Source organism: Mastacembelus armatus, chromosome 18 (genome assembly GCF_900324485.2).
Source record: "Mastacembelus armatus chromosome 18, fMasArm1.2, whole genome shotgun sequence".
NCBI lineage: Eukaryota > Metazoa > Chordata > Actinopteri > Synbranchiformes > Mastacembelidae > Mastacembelus > Mastacembelus armatus.
In genome coordinates, this window is record NC_046650.1 from 4,342,091 (window position 1) to 4,367,298 (window position 25,208).

General features: G+C 44.6%; 2 protein-coding genes across 2 annotated transcripts in view; both read right to left on the bottom strand.

Annotated features, from left to right (window-relative positions):
* Positions 1-25,208, bottom strand: part of LOC113122302 (nectin-4-like) — a 192,898-nt gene that overhangs the window by 28,677 nt on the left and 139,013 nt on the right. The gene's annotated exons all lie outside the window — the stretch shown is intronic.
* kirrel1a (kirre like nephrin family adhesion molecule 1a) lies at positions 304-25,205 on the bottom strand. Its single transcript, XM_026293509.1, has 15 exons — positions 24,926-25,205; positions 12,005-12,154; positions 9,094-9,243; positions 8,845-9,002; positions 8,612-8,762; positions 8,339-8,444; positions 7,894-8,042; positions 7,604-7,731; positions 6,667-6,793; positions 6,301-6,401; positions 5,140-5,356; positions 4,830-4,937; positions 4,448-4,575; positions 4,063-4,140; positions 304-1,654 (listed from the first exon to the last, which is right to left on the bottom strand). Exons 1-15 carry the CDS (start codon positions 24,966-24,968, stop codon positions 992-994), a joined length of 2,457 nt encoding a protein of 818 aa, XP_026149294.1. The 5' UTR covers positions 24,969-25,205; the 3' UTR covers positions 304-991.

Genomic DNA, 25,208 nt, shown 5'->3' on the forward strand with positions numbered 1-25,208 from the left:
CTGCCTCAGTGGATTTCACTCAGGCGAACGCCCAAGTCATGTGCACTCACGTTCAAACATTTGGTCCATACATACACATTACATGTTTAACATTGACAAAAATAATTCTGTAATGTTAAAAAATAGAATACAAAGCTCTAGTTTGGTGTGCAAATAAAAAAGAAGACATTACACAGATATAGATAAGAGACGTCTAAGCGTGAATACTGTTGATGCAGTGCAAAATGACAACAACCCTCCCAACCCCACCCCAGCCCCAGCACACACCCCCACATGGCCTAACAGGCATGATGACATGTACCACTGTACAGAAGGGCATTCTGGGATACTATACATATATATATATATATATAAATATATATATATATATATATATGTGTGTGCGTGTGTGCTCTATGATTGTTGGATTAGACAACCAGCAAAAAAACTAAAAAAAATGGCGGCCAGAAATGACTTCCACTGGTCGAGGTTTCTTCCGATCAGCGTGACATATTTAATAGTCAGTCAGTTTGCCTTAAGATGCTCTCTCTCATCATTTACAAAGTCAGTTCATAGCAAAAGCTATGGGCTCCAAAGATCTGTGATGTCCCATCCTCCCTATGGTTCTTACTCTGTGAGCCAGTCTTGATTGTGACTTGCACCATCTGCTCTTTCAGAGCTCACATATACAAACATCAGGAATAAGCAATTCAAACTTGTGTGGAATTTAGCTTCCTTGTTAAACTGAAACTCCCTTTCTGTTCATCTCTTTTTCTCTCTCTGTGCCTCCGTGTTTCTCATACCCTCCCTGTCTCATGGGCATGGTCTTCTGACTCTGTGCATGGGTGTGTGTGAGGTTTTTTGTGTTTTGCAGTTGTGTTTCTGATCTGTAGGGTGTGTTTGCATTAGTGTGTGAAAATGTGTGCATTTGTGTGGTTGTATATGTGATGCTATTTATAAGATGCTTCCTTATGCTCGGCTGAGACTGTGAGGTGGTTAATGTGTTTCTGTCTCACACGTGAGTCTGCATTCTCTGTGTGTGTCGGCTGTGGGAGTAGTCAGAGTGTTGCGAGGTGTAGGAGAAGCGAGTCGAGCTGCCGTACTTCCCTAGTCCAGTCTCTGATCCCGAGGTAGGTGGGCCTCCGGGACCAACACCGACTCCAGGGCCCCCCACCCCTGATCCCACCCCGTACATCTCATAAGACGGGCCAGCCTCCAGAGGAGCCAAGCTGGATGGGGCGAAACCCATGCGGTAGGTCTGGTAATGTGAAGGATATCCGAAGTTTTCATAAGCCAGCTGAGAAGTGGAGTCTAGGAGGCTGCAGTCCCCTGGGAAGTCACCGGCAGAGGGGGCGGGATTGGCTGGGGGCTGCTGGCTCTGGCCCCCACGGGTAAAGGTGTTAAACTGGGCATAACTGATGTGGGATAGTCTGGATGGGGGTCGGGGGTCATAGCAGGCCTGTGGGCGCCCAGGGGAGGTGAGAGGGCCAGGGGGACCGGGGGCTCCACCACTGGCTGTGGCCCCTGAACCTCCAGCGCTGCTGCTAATAGAAGCAGCTCCACCTGGTGTTCCCGTTGGTGAGCGGTAGTCAGAGTAGTGCATTGTGGAGTGCGAGGCTGAGCGACCTTCATCGTGGGTGGAGGCTCGCACATTGTAGTAGCCATTGGTGGGGTCCTGAAGAGACAGAAGAAGAGAGCAAATAAAAACAAAACACAGAACACAGAGCAGGCATTATAAAAATGTAATGTTATACTGATTTGTGAGTGCTACATAAAAATTCTCTTTTCTGTACAAGGTCAAAGGTCAGGGTGAACAACTCGCCTCAAGCTGGTTAGCATTCAGGTCCAGATTCATTAAGATTGTGCTGTGAGGGCAGTTTGCTCCTTTTTGTGACTCAGCTGCTTGAGATCAGACTCTCAGTCCGTTTCTGAAATATATGCAAATCAAGCTGTGGAGCTAGCAGACCCTGGTGCTCACTGCATCCGAGAATCAGAATTTCCTACTAAGGCTCTAGGAGTAATCCACAAGACCAGCATCATTCAGTCCCCTCTGAGATTACATCAGGTGCTGGTAAAGATTAACAGGGTGTGATCTTTCTGCCTATCTCTAGTATACACTCAAGGAGCCGTCTCAAGAACCACCAAATAATCAACATCTGTTTTAGTTTTTCTGGCTGCGAACAGCTCCCCAGTTACCCCCTGAAATAGGATCCAACAACAGCACACTCAAAACTCATTTTCTGGTATGCACATACACAGACCTTTCAGTATAACCCGAATACTCGATTCTCTCACTTTTCCATTGTGAGCCAACTACATGCTCAAAACCCACTCTGAAATACTGCATTATGCAGCATGGAATTGGGTCACAGCTTTCATTTTTGACCAGGCTAACAAGATAAATCAGAAATGTAACATGCCAACATGCAGGGATTGACCCCAGGTTTTCTAAGTGACAGAAAGATGCTGTCTCTGCTCACATTACCTCCTTGCTGAATGTCTCTCTTCTCTTCTGTTGTTTCTAATATGATTATGCCATCTCACTGTCTTCACATACCCAGGCCTCTCGCCTACCAAACTTTGTTTCGCTGCTGTGGTGCTTCAGGCAGCGAGGAGGAGAAAAAACAGTCTGGCTGAGGCTGTTGTCGGGTGATCTAACCACCTCCTGGGGTGGATATATGTCTGTGTTTCTTCAAAGTGATCCAAGACAACACTTCAGCTAGAGGGGTGGTGTGTTTGCCCTTACAAAATATTCATGGGCGTTTCAGCAGAACATTTTGGCAGCTTTAAGCGTGAAAATACATTCATCACCTTAGCCCAACCCCACAGTGTCAAAATGTATAAATGATTCATGCCAGCTGAACGGGCAGAATGAGCCTGAACTTCCTTTGTTCGTTCCAAGTTTTCTTTTCAATTTGTGTTTTTCTTCCCTACTTTGTCTTTGAATATCTTCAAGATGAGTGAGCCAGCTTGCTCCGTAATCAGAGAAGCTAGTTGCTTCACAGTTGGACTGAGAGCAAAGGGTAGAGAAAAACCAGCAGAGCTGCAGCAATTAAAGAAAGGCTGACTGAACTGCAAAACATCTTAAATACCCAAAACTATTATTCACACAGATATTCAATGCAATACAAACTTTAATGGGCTCCTACAAAACATGGCACCAGCACATGTACACAAGTAGAACACTTTTCTGCTGTAGATACTATGAACACTTAGTTAATGGTTCTTGATGATTAGTCCAAAGTAAAAACAGGCTTAAAATAAGAACAGCCATTAGATTTATGTCACAGCCAAGAAACAAGAACCACAAACCTAAAAAATTCAACAGGGAGGAAGGATTGTTCTTACCAGACTGCAATCACATTTGTAAGTCGTAGTAAGTTATATTTGTTGGCTCACGACAGTTGTGCAGTTGACAAATTAAAAACCACAGTGCATTTGTCTATTCAAAGTCTTCTTCGTCAACTTCTGATTCTTCGATGCGTATACATTACCTATGGAAGGTTTCAGATGGATTTTCCAAAATGAGATTTCAGCTTATAATTTCCGCTTTCAGAAAACATTGGGTTTAAATACTAAATCTTCAGACAACGGCAGTGAAACTGCAATGAACTTATCACAGAAACACTTGTTACCAAAAAGGAAAAATCCATACCTCTTAATACTACCACTGTAGGGTGACTGATCACATTCATTAAGGCAGTGATGATATGTGCATGTTTGAGATTCAGCAGTCAGTCAATGGACTCATTTGGGATGATGTATTTATAAATGAGAGTCTGTTTCAGTTTAACATTTTCAGTATACAGTTCTTCTAATTCTGGCAAATACTCACTGTACATCGCTGGAATAATTTATTCACTCAAAAGTCACCATGTCAGGAATGATTAGGATATTTGCAGCTTTTTAAGGTTTAATAATAATGAAAGCCTGCACCACAATTAACTCCACAAGGTATAATTTCAGGGGTTTTTTTTTTTGACTCTACATATCCGTGTTTTTTCTACCAATATGTATTCCTAGGACAAAACGAAAAAGTCTGATTCTTAATGCATACAAATGAGTGCTTCAGTGTGAGCTCACCTTTAGATCATACTCCTGGCGGGTGTCCAGGGTGTCACTGCGGAGGTCAGACTTAAGCTCTATGTCATCTTTAAAGGGCTGATTGGAGGGAGAGAAGGACACAGAGGGGAGAAACTAAAGCGTCAAACCACAAAACAAAACAAAAAGGAGGAGAGAAGGTGTCGGAGAGGGAAGGAAGGAGGCAACAGAATATGACAGGAAAAGAGAAAGTGGAATTAAAAGTGTTAAAAAGAAGCAATGATGGGAGGAAAAGCATTGAGTTTGCTTTTAGTCAAAAGGTGTAGTGTAGGATTAGAGGTTACTGAGTTAATCTGAGGTTTTTTCTACAGCTACAGGCTGTGTAAACAGTGTCCAGCCCGAGCACACATATCCCGCTGCTGCTCACCGAGTACATGGCCTTGACCATGCGCGAAGCTGTGGACACGCTGCCAGAGTCCTCCTCTAAGCTGTGGGTCTCCTTGTTTATGGTCTCCACCTTGATGTCAGGCTTCCCCAGCGTGACCCCGCGCCGACCTTGAAGAAAAACATGACGATGTTGAATACAGCGCGCATCTCAGCCAGTGTGCTTTTATGTGCCGGAGGAGCGGGTTCAGAGGTCACCCACATCCATATGGTGGAGAGGAAGTTGTAGGTGTTTGATTTTCTTTTGTGTGATGCAAGGTCTGGCACTGAGCATTTAAACCATAATGTGAAAAATTCTACTCTCCTTGCAGACTGCTGGCATTCGTCATATCGTATGTGTAAAGCACATGGAGAGTATGACTCACTGCCTTTGCGCTGCCGGTAGAAGATAAGAACAAGGACCAGCAGGAAGATGAACAACAGGATGGTAGAGCCCACTGTCCCGCCAGCAATTATTCCCACTGGGACCTCCTCTGGAATGAGGGTGAGAGAAAGAAATGGTGAGCTAGTGATTTTCATGTCAGTCAATACCAGCACAAGCAAGATTTTAATGTGAAAATTCTGTTTGAAATTACAGCACCCTTCCATATTTTGGCATGCAGTTTAAATCTTTCCCCCTTCTGCATCTCATTTTTGCTCCTAATTCAAAAAAGTAGGTATTTTTTCATAAAGCACCAGTCTCCTCCAGCGTGATGATCATGGTGCCAGGGCCGAATGAGTTCCAGGCCGTGCAGTTGTAGGTGGACAGGAAGTCGGACTCCATCACGTTGTTGATAGTCAGAGTGGAGAGGACGCCACCACCCTCGGCTGACGGTTTGCTCTGCTCCACCGTGTACCTCTCCAGAAGTGTCCCCTTCTCTTTTTCCCACACGTTCTCCTTCCATGCCCACACCTACGCACACACACACACACACACACACACACACACACAAAGCCACAAATGCTGTGTGAAGTCAAAGAATTCTGTATGTCAAGTCTGCACCCATTTGATTTCCTGAGGTACAGTTTTGTTGAAAGCAAGCATACTGTAAACCAAAAACACAAAATTTACATCAACTGCACACTCAGTTGTAAACTCACTCCTCGCATGACCTCTCAGAGAGCCTCAACAGTTTGGTTCTGCAGACTGAAGCTGAGGTGGGCGAGGGTGACAGAGCTGATGAGAATCTTGCACATTCTCCAACTTTAAAGCCTTAAAAGCAGCTGTATTATTCAGCATTGAAGTACTGTACCAAGGCAAGTTAATTATGCATAAGGCCACATGTTTCCATAATCTGCCCACTTATTCCAGAGGAGGAGAATCTCCTGTCTGTGGCCGTTTACTGGGACAACTGTTCCTCACCAGTCCTTTATATTTTATAAATCTTTTTCTGTCCCAACCCCCGCCACTTGCATTAGGAGTGCAATACAAGTCAGGATGGATCAGTCACAGAGGAACACAGCCCTGGAACTACTATTGCTGCGTGTCTGTGATCCAGCTGAGTGGAGAAAGCATCCGAGCTGATTTCTGACGCAGGAGCTAAAAGTGGTCTGGCTTAGTGTTGGTTTGTTTATGTGATGGGATAGAGGAACATTCTGGGAGAGTTTAAGGGTGAGTCACCACTCAAAAGGAAAAAGGGGACAGTGCCCAAAAGCATTTACTGGGCAGAAGTGGAGCCACTTAGGAACAAGAAGGTACAATAACAGTTAAATACAAATCACTGTCAGACTAAAAGGTACAACCTTGTGCTCTCTGTAACAAAAACCTTGACTTGTTTGACTTTTTTTTTTGGTTTAGTTGTGGAAAATGTGTTGGACATGTGTGTTTTTTCCACATTTTCTTCTCATTTGACTTACAATCTTATCTGGAGGAGGAGTACTGGCGATGTAGCACTTCACCTCTCCTCTTTCCCCTCTCACTGCATACTGGACTGGATCACTGGAGATGATGGGGGGACCTGCAGTGGCCAAAATGGGAGGACATGTGTGAGTGGATGTGATACAAAAGAAATTACAACAAATCACAAAAATCACAATGTTTTACAAATTGTTTTTAAAGCCTTATCAGATCTGTTCAAAAAGAACAGTATAATATTAATAATAAATGGCCTCCACTTTGGCCACACAATCTCCTGTTAAATTATTGGCAAGCTGGCCTTTGTGAAAGTATGAGGTTTTCATTAACAGTAAGTGATAGATTAAACTGCGAGGCTCTTTTCTGACCGTTGACTGTTAGCGTGACCTCAGTCTCTCCTACTCCAATCCGTGGTACAATGGCCTTACAAACATACTGGCCGGCATCTGCCTGGCTCACTGACTTCAGATATAGCTGGTTGCTGTTACTCAGAACCTGGGGAGGAGAGAAAAAAGGACATAAGCATAAAAATAAATGAATCTTCTAAACAGCAGAAGGACACCAACAAAATAAAACTTGTGCCTACAGAAGTAGAAGAGAGGCTAACATGCTCCTCCTCCCGTTTACCTTAGAGATTGTGTTGCTTATTTGCATGTCTGGTCTTATTTCAGTATATGTGTTCTACTACTCTGACCTTAACTAGCTAACAAAGCAAATTTACACATCTGCTTTTAACCCATCACAAGGGTTTCGCAGTTGCCTAGCAACCGCATCCATCAAAAAATTAACTGTGTTCAAATTATGGCTAAATATATACCCAGCTAGCAAAGAGAGAGACATACCTGAACAAGACTTGTTATAAAGATGCATAAGGCAGTTTATATTTCAGTTTTTGCATTAAACAAATGAGATATAACTTGTTAAAACACTTTAAGTCAGTCTGTATCTATTTGTCAAACTATTAAATAAACAGTGGTTGATGTCATCTGAAATCCTTACTCTACCTGCTGTATACTGCACATTGCTTTGTGTTTCTACAGAAAAGTCTGATTTCAGTACATTACCCATACTACAATACAGAATACAAGGCCTTTATTACATTTACTTAAAGGATCAAATCCAGTTTTTAGACAAAAAAAGAATATCACAGAGAAGAAAAACTGAAAAGAAAGAGATCCTGACAGGTAAAAAAAGAACAGAGGTATCTAGGTGTACGGCAGCATAATGCTCTTGAATGACAGGCTGTTTTTGTAAACACAGGAGAAGAGAGGAGAGATGTGAAAGCGTGGGCTCATAGCATCTTACCATGTTTGACCCTTTTTTGAACCAGGTGAGTGTGAGCGGAGGGTTTCCAGCCCACTTGCAATTGAGGGTGACATCAGAGTCGACATCCACTGTTTTTGGCTGTGGCTCCACCAACAGGATTGGACCGACTTGAGACAAAAAGAGAGAGATGGAAAGTCGTTCTTTGTTGTGTTTTAGTAATAATGCAATAGGACTAAGGAGGAGACGCTGCTCAGAGGAAAAAAAAACACAACAATGGTGTGTTTTATCTATCTGACTCGACTTGGTGAGGTGAGTATTTTGTGACTCACAGTGAACGTCTACCAGGATGCTGACGTTGGTCTTGCCCACAGCGTTGAAAACCAGACAGGAGACGGGCTCGGTGAAGAAAGAATGGTCAGCCTTAGTGGTGAACACACTCTCTCTGGCACCCTGCAGCACCACTCCACCCTTCGCCCACCTAGGATTTAAAAGCAACAAAAAACCCAGTACATGTAAATTTCCTGGAAAATCGTGTGGCACAAAAATTTGAATGTCTTCTTTACCTGATAAGCTCTATTTTTATGGCTAATTATTTTAGATTTAGTTATGCACACTATGTTCAAAGCAAAAAATAAAAAACACACAACCAACATTTTAAACAAATAATATAAAGAAGCAAAAATACATTTACATGTCTGCCCTACAATTTGACCAGGTAACTGTTTTTTAAGAGGCTCAGTGAAAATGAGAATGGTTTTGTATGTTGAAGCAGACCTGTAGCCCATAATTGGAGGGTTGGCATGGGCCTGGCAGGTGAAGGTGACTCGTTCTCCTTCCAGGACAGAGCGAGGTTCAATAGACAAGGTCACCGTGGGTGGATCTGGAAGAGAGGAAGAAATTCATATAAAACACCCTTACATCTTATATCAGTTCCAGAATAGTTTGATGTAAAACGTTGGCCATGTGCTTTAAATATAGCTATAAAAACTAAGGTTCAAATGAATTCTTCCTCAATTTGTTGCCTAAAAGAGGATCAGGATCACTTACGGTGGACGTTAAGGGTGACAGTTGTGCTTTTTCCAGTGGGAATTGCCAGGTTGGTGGCCACACAGCTGTAGTTCCTCCCGGTATCAGTATCAACAGGCTGGATGGGCAGGTAGCTATGTGTGGTCACTCTCTTCCTGTCTGCAAGCACCTCCTGATAATGGTTAGAAGAAAGAAAACATGTTACCATGGCTGGTTTTTATTTTTTAAGACTTTTTTTATTTTTTATGACTTACGGTGATACTGACGGCCCCCTCTATGGGCAGACCATCTTTAAGCCACTCAATCATAGAAGGCGGCTTAGCCCCTCGAGACACGCAGCTCAGGTTGTAGGACTCCCCTGCATTCAGCAACACCTCCGGACCCCCATCAATCACCGGGTCATCTGGGGGGACTGGAGCAGAAAAGAGGGCAGTGTTTTAAACACAGACGCCGTATCATAGACCGTATGTACGTGTGTACAGAAAGTGTGCACACAAACGCACTGAGGACAGTGAGCTTGGCCCTCCTGGACCTCAGGGCTGCGTCAGGGGCCTGGCACTCATACAGGGAGTCATCAGACAGATCAGCTGACAGGATCTCAAGGTTGTATTGGCCCAATTCCTGTACGCGCAGCACACGGTACCTGGGCCAGGCTGTAACACACACAGGCATGGAACATAAAGCATTAGACCAGTGTAATAAACATAGACTACCTTTATCTGACCTTTTATATCTATTTAACAATATAAAGTGACCTGGATGTCAAAGAGCAAAAAGAAGTAAGAAACATTAGATTTTTGAACCTGCATTTTCTTCTGCCTAGTTGGGCTTTTTAATGACAGTCTCAGATTTTTTCACTAAATATCAACTACATAATATAACGTTTTCTTTTTTCATTGTTATTGTTTAAGGGAAATTTATGTGACTGTATCTTTAACATCTGAATCCTAAAATACAAACTACACAAAGATGCCTGAGGATCCCCAAATACCCATGTGATCTGTATCGGAGTTTAAAAAAATATGACACCACGCAGCTGGCTGCAGTTCATGCTGATAAGAAAACATCAACAATGTGTCACACATTAGGCAAAAAGCTAAAAAGCTGAATTCTGGCGCTGTAAATGACACCAGAGAGATACATGACCACATAGATATGCAAACAAATGCATGAACAAACAAACACTTTGACACACTGCGGGATGCACAATCGCACACATGCAACACAGCCGCTCTGAGCCTTCCTTTCCCTTCCCCCACCCGCCACACAGCCCAGCTGTGTCACTGCTGTGCATTCTCACCATTAGGTGGCATGCATGTTCTCTTCACCAGCAGGGGGAAAAGATGAATGCATTATGACAGCAACGTTTTAGAGGACTCAAAGCGACTCCAGTCCATGGCGCAGAATTTATGTTTGCTGCCCAGACATAGATCACATGTGAAATTCTCTGCTGTCCCTTGTGCAGCTTCACTGCTTGCTTAACCTTGTGTGTCCTTGTTTCTGCATGCATGTGTGTATGTGTGGGTGCATTATATATATATATATATATATATACACACACACACACACACACACATATATATATATATATATATATATATATGTGTGTGTGTGTGTGTGGGTGTGTGTGGGTGTGTGTGTGTGCAATTGCATTCGAAATGTCAAGAAGGAGGAAGCATATGCAAAGCCCATAGAAGGGGGGCAGGGGGTGGCTGAGAGACAGAGTCTCATACACAAACACACCCACATACACACCCACTCAGAGTGTATGTGGTGCATGAGGCGGCCAGTGTTCATTCACATGTTTTTATTTAAAAGCTTTGGCTTCAAGCACTGGACCATTACAGTAACAATATGATTAAAAGAAGGGAGGGAGAAAGGGAGGGACAGAGAGAAGGAATGGACAGAGAAGAGGAGAGAAAGAAGGGACAGGAGGACTAACAGAAAGAGGAGAGCATCAACTGAGAGTGTGTTGAGCAAGATGAAGATAAGGACAGAGAAAGAGAGATGAGGTACAGAAGTTAAATGAAGAATAGGAGAGAGGCTTAGATACAACAGAGACCAGTGAAAGGCAGAGAACAAAAGGGAGAGAAAGGAACCAGGGATCTTAAATGAGGAGGTCACAAAGGAATAGCATGACAGACAGTGGAGGAGAGGACAAGGCCAGAGCACTAAAACATAAATCCAAAATCAGAGTGCACAGTAGAAGGAGAATGGAAGCAAGTAAGAAAAAGCAGAGAAGAAAAAACAATAACAACAAATAGAAGGCATCAGCATGTCACAAAAATATGCTCACTTGTTTTGACTAGTAATTTGCACAGCCCCCTTTGGGCTAATCAGTGCAATTTTGAAAATGCTGCAACACAGCAATGAGATACATCGTTCCCCCAAGTTTTGTCAGCCAGACCAGACTTAAATTATTGTTGCTGACAGACGGACAAGCAGGAGGCTTCATAAATCAAACTGGAAATTTCATCACAAAAATACACAGACCAGAGAGAAAAGAAAGGACAGGGAAGTGTGTGGGAAAATGAGGGATATGTATTAGCTGATGAATCAGATACTAGCCAGTCAGTGTCACCGACTACTGCTATGACAGAGGTGATGATGTGATGCTTCTTAGCCATGTTTAAGGGTACCAGTCTGTAAAATGTGCCTGCATGAGTTCAGACTTTCCCAGAAAACAATTAGTGATATGTGCAACCGATGGAGTAGATGTAGTAGATGCTGTACTAGTTAAGCTGTCTTTCAGTGGCATGACAGTCGCCTCTTAGACTGTTTGGGCAAAAACGCTCAGTTGGCACGACCATGCAGGAAAAATGTTTTGTCAGTGCCATACTAACACTGGCCAAGTGTGTATTACTGAAAACACAGTGAAAGAGGTCTGTTTTGTTATCATTTAAGGAACTCAAATTCCACAGTAGTAACACTAAAAACAGCACAGTTAAAGTGTAGCTTTTGATAGTTTTTGCTTTAGTCATAGTGTAGAGCAAATATTAGGACAACTGTGAAGCCTTGCAAATCCAGAACACGTTTTATTCTACCACTTTCACTGGCTATTTCATCCTCACACTTCTGCTAACTAGTTTTCACTCATCCTCAACTGGAGCACATGGTGTAAGGACATTACTACAAACTGAGGTTGGTGTGAAGTTTGTCCTAGCGGGCGGCTTATCATAACCAGAGGTTTAGTGATTAATGTGACAATAAATGTACTGCTGTATGAAGATGCACTGCAAATGAGGCAGATGTAAACACCTTTCCAGTGTTTGCAAATTTCAAAAAGATGCAGCATAAAATGTTGGCTCTCAGCAGCTCCAATCTAAAGCTATGAGAGACAGCTTTGAAAAACACATCTTAGTCACATGCAGAACACAGAGAAGAAGCCCCGAGGGAGTCTGCGTGATGTCTCACCCCGCAGGTCCTCTCCGATGCCCAGAGCCAGCCCATCTTTGGTCCACTGAACAATGCCAGAGTAGTTGAAGACGACGCAGGACAGGATCACCCTCTGGCCCCGCACCACCGACTGGTCTGCCGGCTCCTGAGAGAACCTCGCTGTCCACACTGGAGATTCAGAGAGGCACAGAGAAGGAGATTGGGAAAGAAAGAGAGGGAAAAGTTAGGGACTTTCTCATTTTCACACATGTTGCAGGCAGGCTAATGTAAAATAACCCCAACCACACATATAGCATATTACTGTATCTGTGGTTTTATGGTTAATTGATTAGAAACTGCATTCTTCTAGTAGCAAGGGGATGCCACAATTACCATCTTTGATCACACAATGGCTTGCGGGCATTCACTGAGCGCTGCTGAGGAGTAAAAAATGGCGTGGAAAGATGGGGCTGTCAAAGAAGAGGAAATCGGAACAGTAGTTGGAAAGAAGAAAGAGAAAAAACGAAGAGGACGAGGCCGTTAACGCTGACTCAGGAGAGAAGAGCTGGGAGATCAAACAGGCAATTTCAGCCATAGGGTCTCTCACACCCCTTTTCTTCTTGCTCCTGACTTTTATTTCTTCAAAAGTCTCTAGCCCTGCCTTGCATCTCTCTCTGTTTCTCCCTTCTTCATTCCTCCCTATGAGTCATCTCCCAGGCTTCCACTCCACAACCAAAACTACAGTGGCTGTCATTGTCTACTAGTCTCTACCCCTCCAGCCTGTAGTCCATCACAACAGATAGGCCAGAGTCGTGCTGGCCCACCGACCGACCATCTAAAATTTTTTAAAAAATGCAAAAAACAAAAAAACATCTGCTATTGTTCCACACTGTACAATGACAGGTTGTAATTAGCTGTCCCTTGAAGACATGACACGCATATAATAGAAGACAGGCAATCACTGTAGAGGATTTGCATCTCACTTTAAATTTTCATTCTTTCCATTCTGTATGTCGCTTTCATTTTTCTCCCCTCTTCCACTTATTATTTCAAAGAATCTCATCATTAACCCAATGCTGCGTTGTACACCCCTATCCACCCTCCTCTGCCATTACCTCTCTCCTTCTGTTCTCTCGCTATAATGCTGTGTCCTTTACCCAAATTGCTTTGTTTCACTCTCTGCTTTTCTCTCCCTTACGTATGCATTCCCACTCACCTCTTTCCCTTTCTACATCTATAATGCTGTCTATGAATGTCCTTTTTCCTGCACTGATTTCCCTCTACCTCTCTTTCTCAACAGTATGTACTTTTTTCTGTATACATATATACCGTTGTATATGCCGTTTACCCATAATGCTTTCTATTTCTGTGTTCCTCCTCCTCACTGGTTGGAAGGGGGTTAGAGGCGGACTGTCACAACTCATTTATCACATTAAATATCAGCCCTCTAGCGCTTTCTCTCGCCTTCTCTTTTTCATCCCCCTGTTTGCCTGTCTCTCTTTTCTCTCACTTTTTTCCCTCATTCCCTTTTCTTCACCTCCTACCATTTACATCTCTCCTTCTCACTTGTCCTCTCTACTTTTTTATCACTTGTTTTCCCCTACTTTTTCCCTGACACTGCCTCTGTCATTCCCTCACACTATTCCCTCAGAGCCCTCTAGCACTTTTCTGAAGGTTCCCATCTCTCTCACATTTTTTTTAACAACTGCCATATGCCTCTGCGCCACACCTCCTGCCTCCTCATCATGACCCTCAGTCCCTATCGCTCACATCCTTTCATATACAGAGACATGCACTCTCCCCCATCATGTCAGATTTGGTGTGATTTGCAGAGGTACAATATGCCTGATAATACAAAAGAATTCAGTCATGCAAAAAGATTTCTGTACCAGTCACAACAATGGCTTCTGACAGTGCAGCACATTAATATTCTGAAGATAAAGGAGATGTGCCAGGATACACTGTGAATCAAGGGAATCAGATGCAGATGGAGCTTTGCAGCATGTATACCTAGAACAATTCAGCACTGAACCAAAATACAAAAACGTCAGAAGAACAGTAACTCTTAATTTGCTCCCTGAGGAACACCCAAATTAACATGAATAATCAATTTAGATAAAGTAAACAAGCAAGCGTCATAGCAAGAACAATGGATATGAAAATCATCTCAAATAAGTGTTTAACTGAAAACCCTGTGAACCACATTAACACAGTTATGAGCTGCATCTGATGGTTACAAAAAGCTAGCTGGCTTGACTGAGTGTATGGAGGTACTGCACATATAAACTACCAACTTACAGCAATAGAAAATATATATCCAATATCAATATCAATATATCTTTTCTTATTATTTCTTGGTTATCATATTAGATTGAGGTGGGTGGAAATACTTATTTATCGATATACATAATAACTAAGTATATTTCTTCTGATCTTGAAATTTCAGTGTTGCTCATTTTATTATGAAAAATGCTATAGGGAAACACCTAATGTTTGAAACCAGGGGCTAAGAGGGCTATCTTTACTTCTCCCTGGTTCAAGTGAGCCAAACATGGACTCCACCAACTCCTGGGGGAAATGTCAGGCTCTTTAGCTGCTAAACGCTTCACTGATTTCACCAGCTAATTTCAAACTTTGCTTGTCTGCCATTTGTTGTTAGGCATGTAGTGCTCAAAATGTTTATTTAAGCTTTTTATTTGCTGAAAACAGTTGCCTGTTGCTTCTGAAAGCAATGCTAAGAGGTTACAACCAGGGTTGGTTTACTGCGAACTGAAACAGTAAAGCTGCTGGCTGTAAAATCAAGACAATGGGCTGAAGCATGCTAAATGCTGGATAAATCTGAGAGTGATAATTTGCTGTTGGCTTGTTACTGTGATCAACATCTTTGCATAAATAACTTTAACAGGTGTTTAATGCTCCACTTGCTCCAGACAAACATAAAAATAAATAAATATAACAGGCTTATTTTGTTACAATTTTATGAGAACTCTGGTGTGAGTGATAAATGCAAGACATGCTTTACAATCAGCTTAACACAAGGACATGATTGTGATGTATGGGTTACTGAGACAGAGAATGCATAATTAGCTATTTAAAAACTGCCATAAACAAAAAGGTTATTCTAGACAGTATAGATTTTTCCTATTTTTTTCTGTTTGAACCATAATTTGATGAAACCTGCCTTTATCGGATACTAAATACCAAAAGGTGCAGTATAAATCCACAGTGTGGATTTATACCATCTTAAAAAGCATGGAGAGCCTTTTCTCAGATACACATAGGTGTAAAGAGAGTTTAGCTGGGTTTACACTACCCCATAACCTCGACAGTAGCCTTAGGGCAAGCAAATCCTTTCCTCCACTACCTCAGATATGCTAGCTGGAGGTATTCCCTCAACTGCTTTAGTAAACTGCAAACATAATCCTAACTGAATACTCCTGAGTGGAGGCTACACAATCTGCAGAGAAAACACCCATGCAAAGGCTGAAGACTGAAAACACTGACTCATTTAAACATGTGCTTGTCGCCTTCTGATTTCCATATTACCCAGTTAACACTTGTCAACATGAGTGTGTGTGCCTGAGTCTGTGTGTGTGTCTGTGTGTTTAAAGAAGGAAATCTACGTGAGGAGAGCAGTCAGAGCAAAGGCAAGACAGAACGGAGCTTGTATTCTTCCATTATGTGGGTTATGCAGCAGTGACAAATTTAGAGTGTGTCCTGATTTCCTTGAGTCACTGATCCCCAAGATACCACGGGAGACTCCGAGCACCCTGTCCACACAAAGACCACGGTCATAAAGAGCTGTGACCATGACCACATGCACATGGACACACATACTCAAGTAAAAGCAGGCAGTCCAGATGACCTAACCTTCACCACATGGGCTAACCATTTCCTGTAAACACACACACAAACACAACCGCTCTGAACCCTAAACATATAATCGACACATAAGGGTGGTTTCCTGTACATGGATTACACCACGACTTGGACTACACCGTTGAGCCAGCAAAGCATCTCCATCTTCATTGAGCACGGGTCTGAGTTTAGTCTAGGATTAAGTACAGCTCTAGCCAAAGTTTGGAAAGGGATTAGGATTAATCTGGGGCCGAGGACAACAGCCCCTGCAGACACTGTGACACCAACCTCGGCTTGTCAAAGCAGACACAAAGCCAAAGGCGAACACGCACTGCCTTGGTGGGTGACTCACCAAAAGCACGGCCACCCGCCGCCATAGTGTGAACCACCACAGCCATTTAGCCCAAGAGCACCTCTCGCACCACGTAATGAACCATCAATTTGTTGCTGAAAATTACTGAAAGGGTATATGCGTGCAAAGATGTCTTAAGCTATTTTTAGTAAGTGTGGTGCTCATGTGCCCTGCAATTTTTTAAGTTCCCACAAACCCTGCTGTTTGGCTGGGGAGTGTCAATGCTCGCTCTTCAGCATTTATACACAGGCTTGACTCGCATTTCTGTATGGGACAACAGACCAGGTTGGAAGTGATACCATGCATATTCAGAATCAAATGCTATTAAATAAAATGCCATTTGTATGGATTGTTATTCATCAATCTAATTATCTTTGTGTCTGGCCCACTCCCTGTACCCCTCCAACAAAGTCAGCCTGCCTCCCTCTCCCTCACTCCTCTTTAGCCAATCCTGAGCTTCGGTTGGATCACAGGCTTGCGTCACCATAGCAACAGCTGACGTGTAAAGTAACTGCCCAAAAAAAGTTTTCTGTATGAGCATGTCTGTGAGCGCATACGCCATGTGCGTCTGCGTGTCTGATGAAATCCTCGCGTGTGCTTGGTACATCCATTTTTCTCAGAAAAAAAAAAATTCAGTGACCTCATCCTCCCTCCACCTATCCAATTAATCAGGCAGTTGCACTGGTGTCGTGTTATTTTTCTGTTTCACACAACGCCGTTCCCCCAGCCCAATCTCTTCCCTGGTTGTCAATCCACTCCAAATTGATTTTGTTATCTGTCTGATTCCATATCGCCGCTGCGTGTGGCCAGCGTGCTGGTGTTACGGAGGGGCTGCCTGAAAATGAGATGCAGGAAAAGGAGAACAAAGAGACGGCGAGGTCCACAGACACAGAGCTGTGAAGTGTGATGGAGGAGGATGACATCATTGTTTCAGGACAAAGTTGCAGCCATAGGAGTCATGCGGCACTGACTCACCCTCTGCCTGTTTGCCGTATATGACTGTACATGCATCTGTCTGTCAGTCCATCCGTCAGTCTACGCACTAACAGTGACTGCTTGGGCTACTAGTTTTCTCTTTATACACACCCTTTAAATTCAGGAAACTCAAAACAGTGATGAAACTGCTTTGCTCCTAAAAAGCTGACTTAGAGATATTGGGATTCAGTACAGTACAGCATTATACATTTTTCTGCAAATGTATACATGTACTATCTATGCATTTTTATGCGTGGAGTATGCTGTTGCCCAATCCTTTCAGCTCTAAACTATATCCATGGACCAGGCGATTGTATGCAGTTTCTCCATCTATTTATCTGGCTGTGAGAACTCTACCACCTGTGCCTGTCTTCTCTCAACAACATGGCCGCCTGGCAGGATGGCCATAATAACCCGTCACCATGGTGACGGCGCTATAGGAACAAGCGAGAGACATAGATGGAGAGAAGCAGGGAGTGAAAGGAGGCGACCCACAGAGCCTACTGACACCATGTCAGTCAAACACAAAGGTGACTCCTCGAGGTGGGGACGGAGCAAAGGGAAGATCAGGGCAGAGGGGAGAAAGAGCCAGAAAGAGAAAGGTTCAGAAACGCCTTCCTTTGTTTGCCACATTGTCTGCGTGCTTGCTCCTTTCCTCTGTCATCTTACCTTGCCATCCTCCCCCTTACGAGCAGTCAGCAACCTTTCTCTTTCTTCCTCTTTTGTGGCCCTGGCCCCTTCTCATTCCCTATTCACTTCCTTTGTCTGGCAGGCTTCTACTTAGAAATGATCACTCCTCCTTCTTCTCTTCTTGGGCTGCTTTTCCACCTTCCAGCCTATCTGCATCCCTTTCTCTCCATCAGTTCTCCCTCTCATTCCCTCTGTCTTTTACCACCAAAATGGTTGCTGCAGAATTATTTGGAAATGGCAGGAGGAAAATTAGTACTACGCTTTGTCTGTCCATTTTAATACAACCCTGTGCATGGGAGGGCTACTGTGAAGGTGTGTAGACTAAACCTCTATAAATGTGTGCGTTTGTGCACTAAGAGAGTGTGTGTGTGTGTGTGTGTGTGTGTGTGTGTGTCTGTGTGTGTGTGTGTGTCTGTGTGTATGCCACATTCTCTGGGGCTCCTCTCATACATGCATTTCACATCTGAAGAGCTCTATTTGTACCAAACCCCTGTTACAGCCATTGTTACTATGGCTACAGCCAGTGAGGACCACTGACACAATGATAGACACAGTGGCCATGGCAACCCCGGGATCAGTGGTGGGTAATATGATAATTCACGGACGAGGCATCTGACACATTACGGGCACATGAATATGCTTGAGCGCTGGAAAGCCGGCTCGTCGCTGGTAATCCACGAGCCTTTGTGCAACATGCCGAGCACTGACAAAGAATACTCTGCTGTAACCAAGGGTGACCAGAACTAACAATAGCTGTCCGCTGGATAAGCTTGAACAAGGGGCTACATACACAAAAAGCTGCTACACTGCAGTAGTGCGATGTGTAGACAGAAGCACAGGGGTCACCAATGAATTCAGCTGGCATGATCAATATCATAATGAATCAATAATTCACTGCACTGGTGCCCCATTGATTTTGGGTGGCGAACCATTCCTAAAGCTGCTCCACTTCCAAAACCCACGTGATCTGGCTAGTAAACACCCACACTATCAGTGGTGACAGCTTTGGGACGGTCTACTGATCGGTGTGGTGAGAGATCCAGGTCTATTTTACAAGTAGCATACCATCAATGAATCACCTCCTCCAAGGTCTCCTTTAATTCAATCCAATGCAATCTAATTTTATTAGTATGTACTGTAGCTCCTTGCAATGTCATCTGTCACAGACCATCCAATAAAAGCCCAGGGTCTTGACATCCCAGAGTGACGTAATACTCATACAGAGCCCCTCACAATATCACCACAAGTGCATACGGTCGCTGAGAAGAGGGGGCTTTGTTGCTGATAACAAAAATGCTAGAAGACTAGAAAGCTCAGTGAGTGGGGTGAGAACACATCTGTAGATGCAAACTTTGGATAGCATCTGAAAATACAATTTATTTCATAATTGGACTAGGGGGCTTCACAAACAAGTCCCTTTTGTTCCAGTTAAGAAAAATCTTAACACTACAGCATATTCTAGCCGGTAGTGTGCTTTGTGGAAACAACTAGGAGAAGACCCTATCCTGTTCCACCATGTCAATACCCCTGTACACACAGCCAGAGCTGTAATGGCTTTCCCAGCCCAGTGTGGAAGAATTTGACTGCCTTACACAGAACCCTGACCTCATTCCCATCTAACACCTATGGGATGCACTGGAATGACGACTGTGTAGCAGGTCCTATCACCCAACATGAATGGGAGCAAATCCCTGCAGCCAGGTTCCAAAGTCTTGTGGAAAGCCTTACCTGAAGAGGTTACAAGAGTGAATTTACAGCCACAGTGCACATACCTTTAGCCATGTAGTCCATCAGCTTGAAATGACGTGCTAAAAAGTAAATTAGATGAAGTCTAATCTGGATCTGAGAACATTGCTAAACTGGGTTAAGATAAATAAGCCTCAAAGTATTAGTATAGTATTAGTAGTATAGTATTAAGTAGCATGTGACCAACATTGTTTTAATGACCTCAGAGCCATTGATGATTATTACAACTAAGAGACGGCTCACTCATTATTTGTAGGCCACAACGATTCAGGCTGCAGGCTGTTACATTAGATGACGAGGGGACGGCAAGCATTGCGGTGCTGTGGTAACCGATTTAGTTAGACGGCCGACCCTAATGTTGTTATCGTACAGGGAAGATGGAGCAAATCAAATCTCTCTCTCTCTCTCTCTGTCGGCCCTGTCCCTGCTGAGGAGCACAAACGGGGAGAGCGAAGAAATGAAGTGACATCATCAGCGTCGGCCACATTCCTGCGGAGGGAGGGGGTGAGGTGGAGGGGGAAAAGAGAGGAGGAGGAAGAGGAGAATGTCCCAAAACTTTTGAGGTTACAGGACTGACCCCCGCCCTCCCCCTTCCCCTCAAACACACACGCACACTCAAATGCATCTATCCCCGCCCTGCCTGTGTGTGTGTGCGTGTTTTCCAGTGTTACAGTACATGGGCTCTTCTTCCTCATCATGTGCTCCCTGTTTTAATTCATGTGCTTCGACTCCTGTCCCCTCCCCCACCGCCACCCCCCGCCCTACACACACACACACACACACACACACACACACTCTCATACCACAACCCCCCACCCACCCCCCTCTCCACCGACCAGAGGAATGCAAGAACCACATCTGGAACTTATTAGCGAGCAAGAGAGAGAGAAAGGGGTAGATGGAAAGAGAAGGAGAAGTAATGGTGGGGGGAGAGTGAAAAAAGAAAGAAGTCCAGGAGGATACGGGGAGAGAGAAAGAATGAACGTTACAGGAAAAAAGACTCATGTTTGGAAAGAAAGCCAAAGAATCGAAGAGAAAAGTTAACAGCATTGCAGATTAATGCCAATTAACCTTGGCAGGGAAAGGGGGCAGGGGAAGAGCTCAGATCTGGGTTCAGTCGCTCCCGATTCCAGCGCAAATGTGGCCTTTGAACCGGCCTCCATCGCATTCTGTCTGAATGAGCCGCTTCACCGTCCCCACTGAGGGAGCAGTCGAGCCTGAGTAATAGCCCCTTTCTCTCTGCCGCTGGCCTGGTCCACTTCTCCTCAGCCCTTCTTCTCGTCCCCCCCTCTCCAATCTTTTCATCCAGCACACCCTCCTCCCACACTTACTTGCTGCCTCCCAAGCTCCCCCTCACCGCCTCTAAAACAAACAACAAAAAAAGTGTAATCACTCTTCATCCAGCTTCACCCACCTGCCTGTAATACCCCCCCCCCCCCCACCCCATCCCCTTCAAGTTCTCCCCTCAAACAACGTTTTCTGTAACCCCGCTCCACCCTCCCACTCCGTCACCCCGGAGTGGTCCTCGCTGCAGAATGTGGCCTCGGAGTTAGGGAAAACAAGACCAATAGATTCAGTCAGATGTGATGAAGTGTTCCTCTTGCTCGGGGGGACTCTGCATAAAGAAACATTTTTAAAGGGATGTTTTTTTTTTTTTTCTTCCCAGTTTTCTTTTTATAACTTGGATGCCCCCGGCCCGTCAAACACAATCAGATTATGGGGCCTTTAAAATCCTGGGGCCTGACTCAAGACACATTCACATAGCTGCTGAAGATGCTCAAAGCAAATGTGCACACTTTTGACTGAACTTATCTCTGACCACACATTTGATCAAATATTATCCAGCTAAATCAAAACTTCTGCTTCTCCCAAGCGCCACTTCAAAAAGTGTTTTGTGAACAGAGGAATGTCCTTAAACAAACATATCAGCTAAAAGAAGCAATCAACGTGTCACACACTGACAAAAGGCCCGGCGGGACAGAAATGTCAAGAATTTGTTGATTGAATGTAACCCAATGAGGAACAACAGGAGTGGATGTACACTGTAACATTGCCGGCTCCATTCCCAGCCTGAGCTTTGCAACTGGTTCAGTGATTGCTTTCAGTGGCTGATGTCAATTAGAGATGCTTTTCGGTAAACAGGCTTCATTCAGATCCCGTAAAAACCATGGCCCAAATTTGCGTGTTAACGGCAGGATGCTCCAGAGGCATATCTCACTCGCTGGGATCAGAATTAAAAACAGACTTCTGCCTCGCTACATATGTCACTCCCAATCTACACTCTGAGCTGGAAAGGTTCAGTACAGCGGTGCAAAATGTTGGTGAGCTTTGAAGCCGTGGAAGAATGCTCCAGAAAATCATCACGCCACAACGGTATATACACACCGTTCACATTTGAGGATCCTGAGGAGCTTGGATTTCTGTAGGTGGCACTTCTTTTTTCTTCATCAGCCACAGCAGCTACTAGTGCTCATGTTTAATCTCCCCTTGCCATTATCGTGTTTTAGTGGCTATTACTACCCACTGCGTCCCCATCCCGTTCTAACCACGTTTTCTGATTGAATTTCTCCAGATCTGCAAGAGCTTAATGTGACGGAGGTCGGGCTATGTGCAATTTGCTCAGGCTGACTACTCACTTATTTTATTTATTGTGAGAACATAAAACACATCACTCCCCCAGCAAAAAGATTTCATGTACTAGCAGCATCTCCAGTCACTGTATGGGAATCAGGATTGAGAGCGGAAAAACTGGAATTTATTTAGATGAAAATGTCACAGATTATTACTGGCAAGAATGCATGCAATGCTGTAAATCAGCAGTTTTAACAGAGTGTTTTAGTACTGCACTGGATTCTTTATGGGGCTTTCCTAATTCTTCATTTTTATTTGAACTATTACAGCCCACTTTCAGTCATTACGTTCCACATATAGTCCAGAACCACCCCTTCCTTGATCAAACAGCCGTTGAGAACCCTTCTTTCTTTGGGTGTAAAAGCCCCCTGAATGTGTCTGACTCTTACAACATCTGAATATTTTCTTTGCTGAGCACAACACAGGAATCCGTCTGTGGTCTATGATTCACAGCTCAGCTGTGTGATTCAGAGTGTACAGTACGGGCGGCGGCGGCAGCGGCAGCGGCAGCTCATGGCCTCGGCCTGCACAAAAGGACAGAGGCTGACAAATGGTACACCTGCACTGGAGCCTTTGTCCGAGTCAGCATTTCGGAGCACCGCCTGGCCTATAGGTGCAGTGCTGCAACTCCAACCTCAAGGTTCTCCCACTCATTAGGGCTTTAAAGGAGGGTGTTTGCAATGATTGATTGTGCAGTAACATTTAACAGCTGTGTTAATGGTGCACTTGTTTGGGACTTATTACCTGGTTTGTATGTAGATACAAGGCCAGGACACTAAATCAATCACTTCAGTGGTGCTGCCAGCAGAGACATACTCTAGTTAGTCTTGGTCGCGGCTGCATCACTGAATCTAAATAACTTCAAAAACATTCAGATTCACAACAGCTTTAATCAGCTGCTCGACTAATAACCATGCAATCATTAGCACTAGCAGGCAATTACATATGTGCAAATTGCGGGCCATGAAATAGTGTTTTACTAATCTAATGAAGAGATAGGGATCTGGGTGCTCTTAAGAACAATGCTCCCAGTAAGCGATGCATCTTTTGAGATGATATTCCTCTCAGCTGTCTGTGGACTCTGTCGACTTCTGTTTTAACATCCAAACGCAAAAACACAGTGGACATTTAAGACCTTCCATGTGTTACAACGTTTTAAATCAGACAGAGCAAATGCAGCCCCACTTTCAGCCTGCTAATCTTTGTCTTTGGGAAAGCCTTTGAGAGCAAACATCTTTGTGTTCGAGACCCTAACATGGAGTAATAATGGATTATACAGCTCTAACAGCGCAACAGCAGACAAAAGGACACATGGCTTCACGCATGTAAATAGGCTGTGCGTGTCCCCATGTGCTTATGCACATCTGTAAGAGCATGTGTGACTGAGCTAGTCATGTGGACTGAACGGTTTATGAGTGGACAAAGCATGTGACAGTAACAGGGGTCTTGACAAAGAGAGCAGGAAAGGCTGTTGTTGCCAGATTGGGTTATGTGTGGACCGATGGAGGGTTCTGTTGAGGAAAAGGAATATGCTCCTGACTGCATGTTGATTTGTCTGAACCCGAGGAATACACTATGGCTGTTGCTGAGCGTGGCAAACGAGGCTGAGCAATACAAAGGCTGGCAGACACGGTGACATCATCTCTTTCTATACCTTCCCTTCCCCGAACACGCCCCCTACCTATGATGAAGTGGTGGACTGGCCGTCCAGCAGCCAGCCACGCACGCGCCCGGTCAGCCAAGGTAGACAATGGAGGGGGGAGGGCAAAAAGAAAAAAAGGGAGGCTTGATGTGGCGGTGCGGCCACGACAGCACACAGATACGCCTCAATCAAACAGGTAGCTTAGAGAAATTACAACCACCCTGTCCTCCTCCCCCTTCAGCCTCCTGTCTCCTAGCAACTCGGCTACAGCTGTGACTATCATAAGCCAATAGCCTACCTGGCACCCCACAGGTACGGAGGGGGAACAGATGCACAGGCACTGCTGCTGCTGCACACGCCTCATTGTGCTGCTGCTGCACAGAGGAAACAGGCCACACAGAGGGTCTATGTTGCCCTCTGAAAACGGGCTTTGTGTCCAGGTAGGACACCAGAACAGGAGCAACAGAGGGGTGGGGTGTGTGGGAGAGCGGAGGCTATATAGGCTGCCTTTCACTACAGGATCAGTCCAGGGGCTGGTGGCTCTCAGCAGAGCGGGAGTGCTGCTGGCATGTAGAGCAGCCGGTCAATCACTGTCATTCCCGTCACGTCCTCAACGCCTCACCCGTCTCAATAACGGGCACAGGGGGTTTGTCATACCCGAAAGGTCATTTAGCCCGGTGGGCGCGCATGCACGAATCGTTTTCAACTTAGAGCACGCACGCACGCGCAACCCCCCTTCCACCCGTATTTGCACCTATACAGAGGCGCACGAAATAAATGCTCATTAAAAAAAAAAAAGTGGTGATCCATTGCTGCGGTGCGGACGCGCAGGGACACGCGCGTCTTGACTCGCAGCCGCGCGCGCACGCGCGCGCACACACGCCTAAGGTGATCTATTGCTGCGGTTCATGTGGGAATACTATGAAGTCATCTTACATGCATTTCTCTGTCACTAACACGTTCACGCGGCGATAAATGAACACCGACGGAAAACTCCCGTGCCAGAGGAATATCACATCTGAGCCTTAATGATGCGCTAAAAAAAAACAGAGAAATACAGTCTTACCAGTTTGAAAACTCAACACCAAACTCAGCAGCAGCCTCTGCATGGTTCAGCCGACCAATAAGTCCGTTATTGGCTCAAACCTCCGTGAGGACAGCATCAAAAAGCGGGAGTTTGCTGACTTTAACGATAATGATACAAACAGAAATAATCCTCCTGCGGCGTCCCTCCTCGTCTGTCCCCGGACTCAGGCTGGACCCGCGTAGCTTTTACACCATTTCACTGATTTTTCTCCTCTCTCCTCTCGGCTCTCCAGCGACAGTCCGTTTTCTACTCCACACGCCAA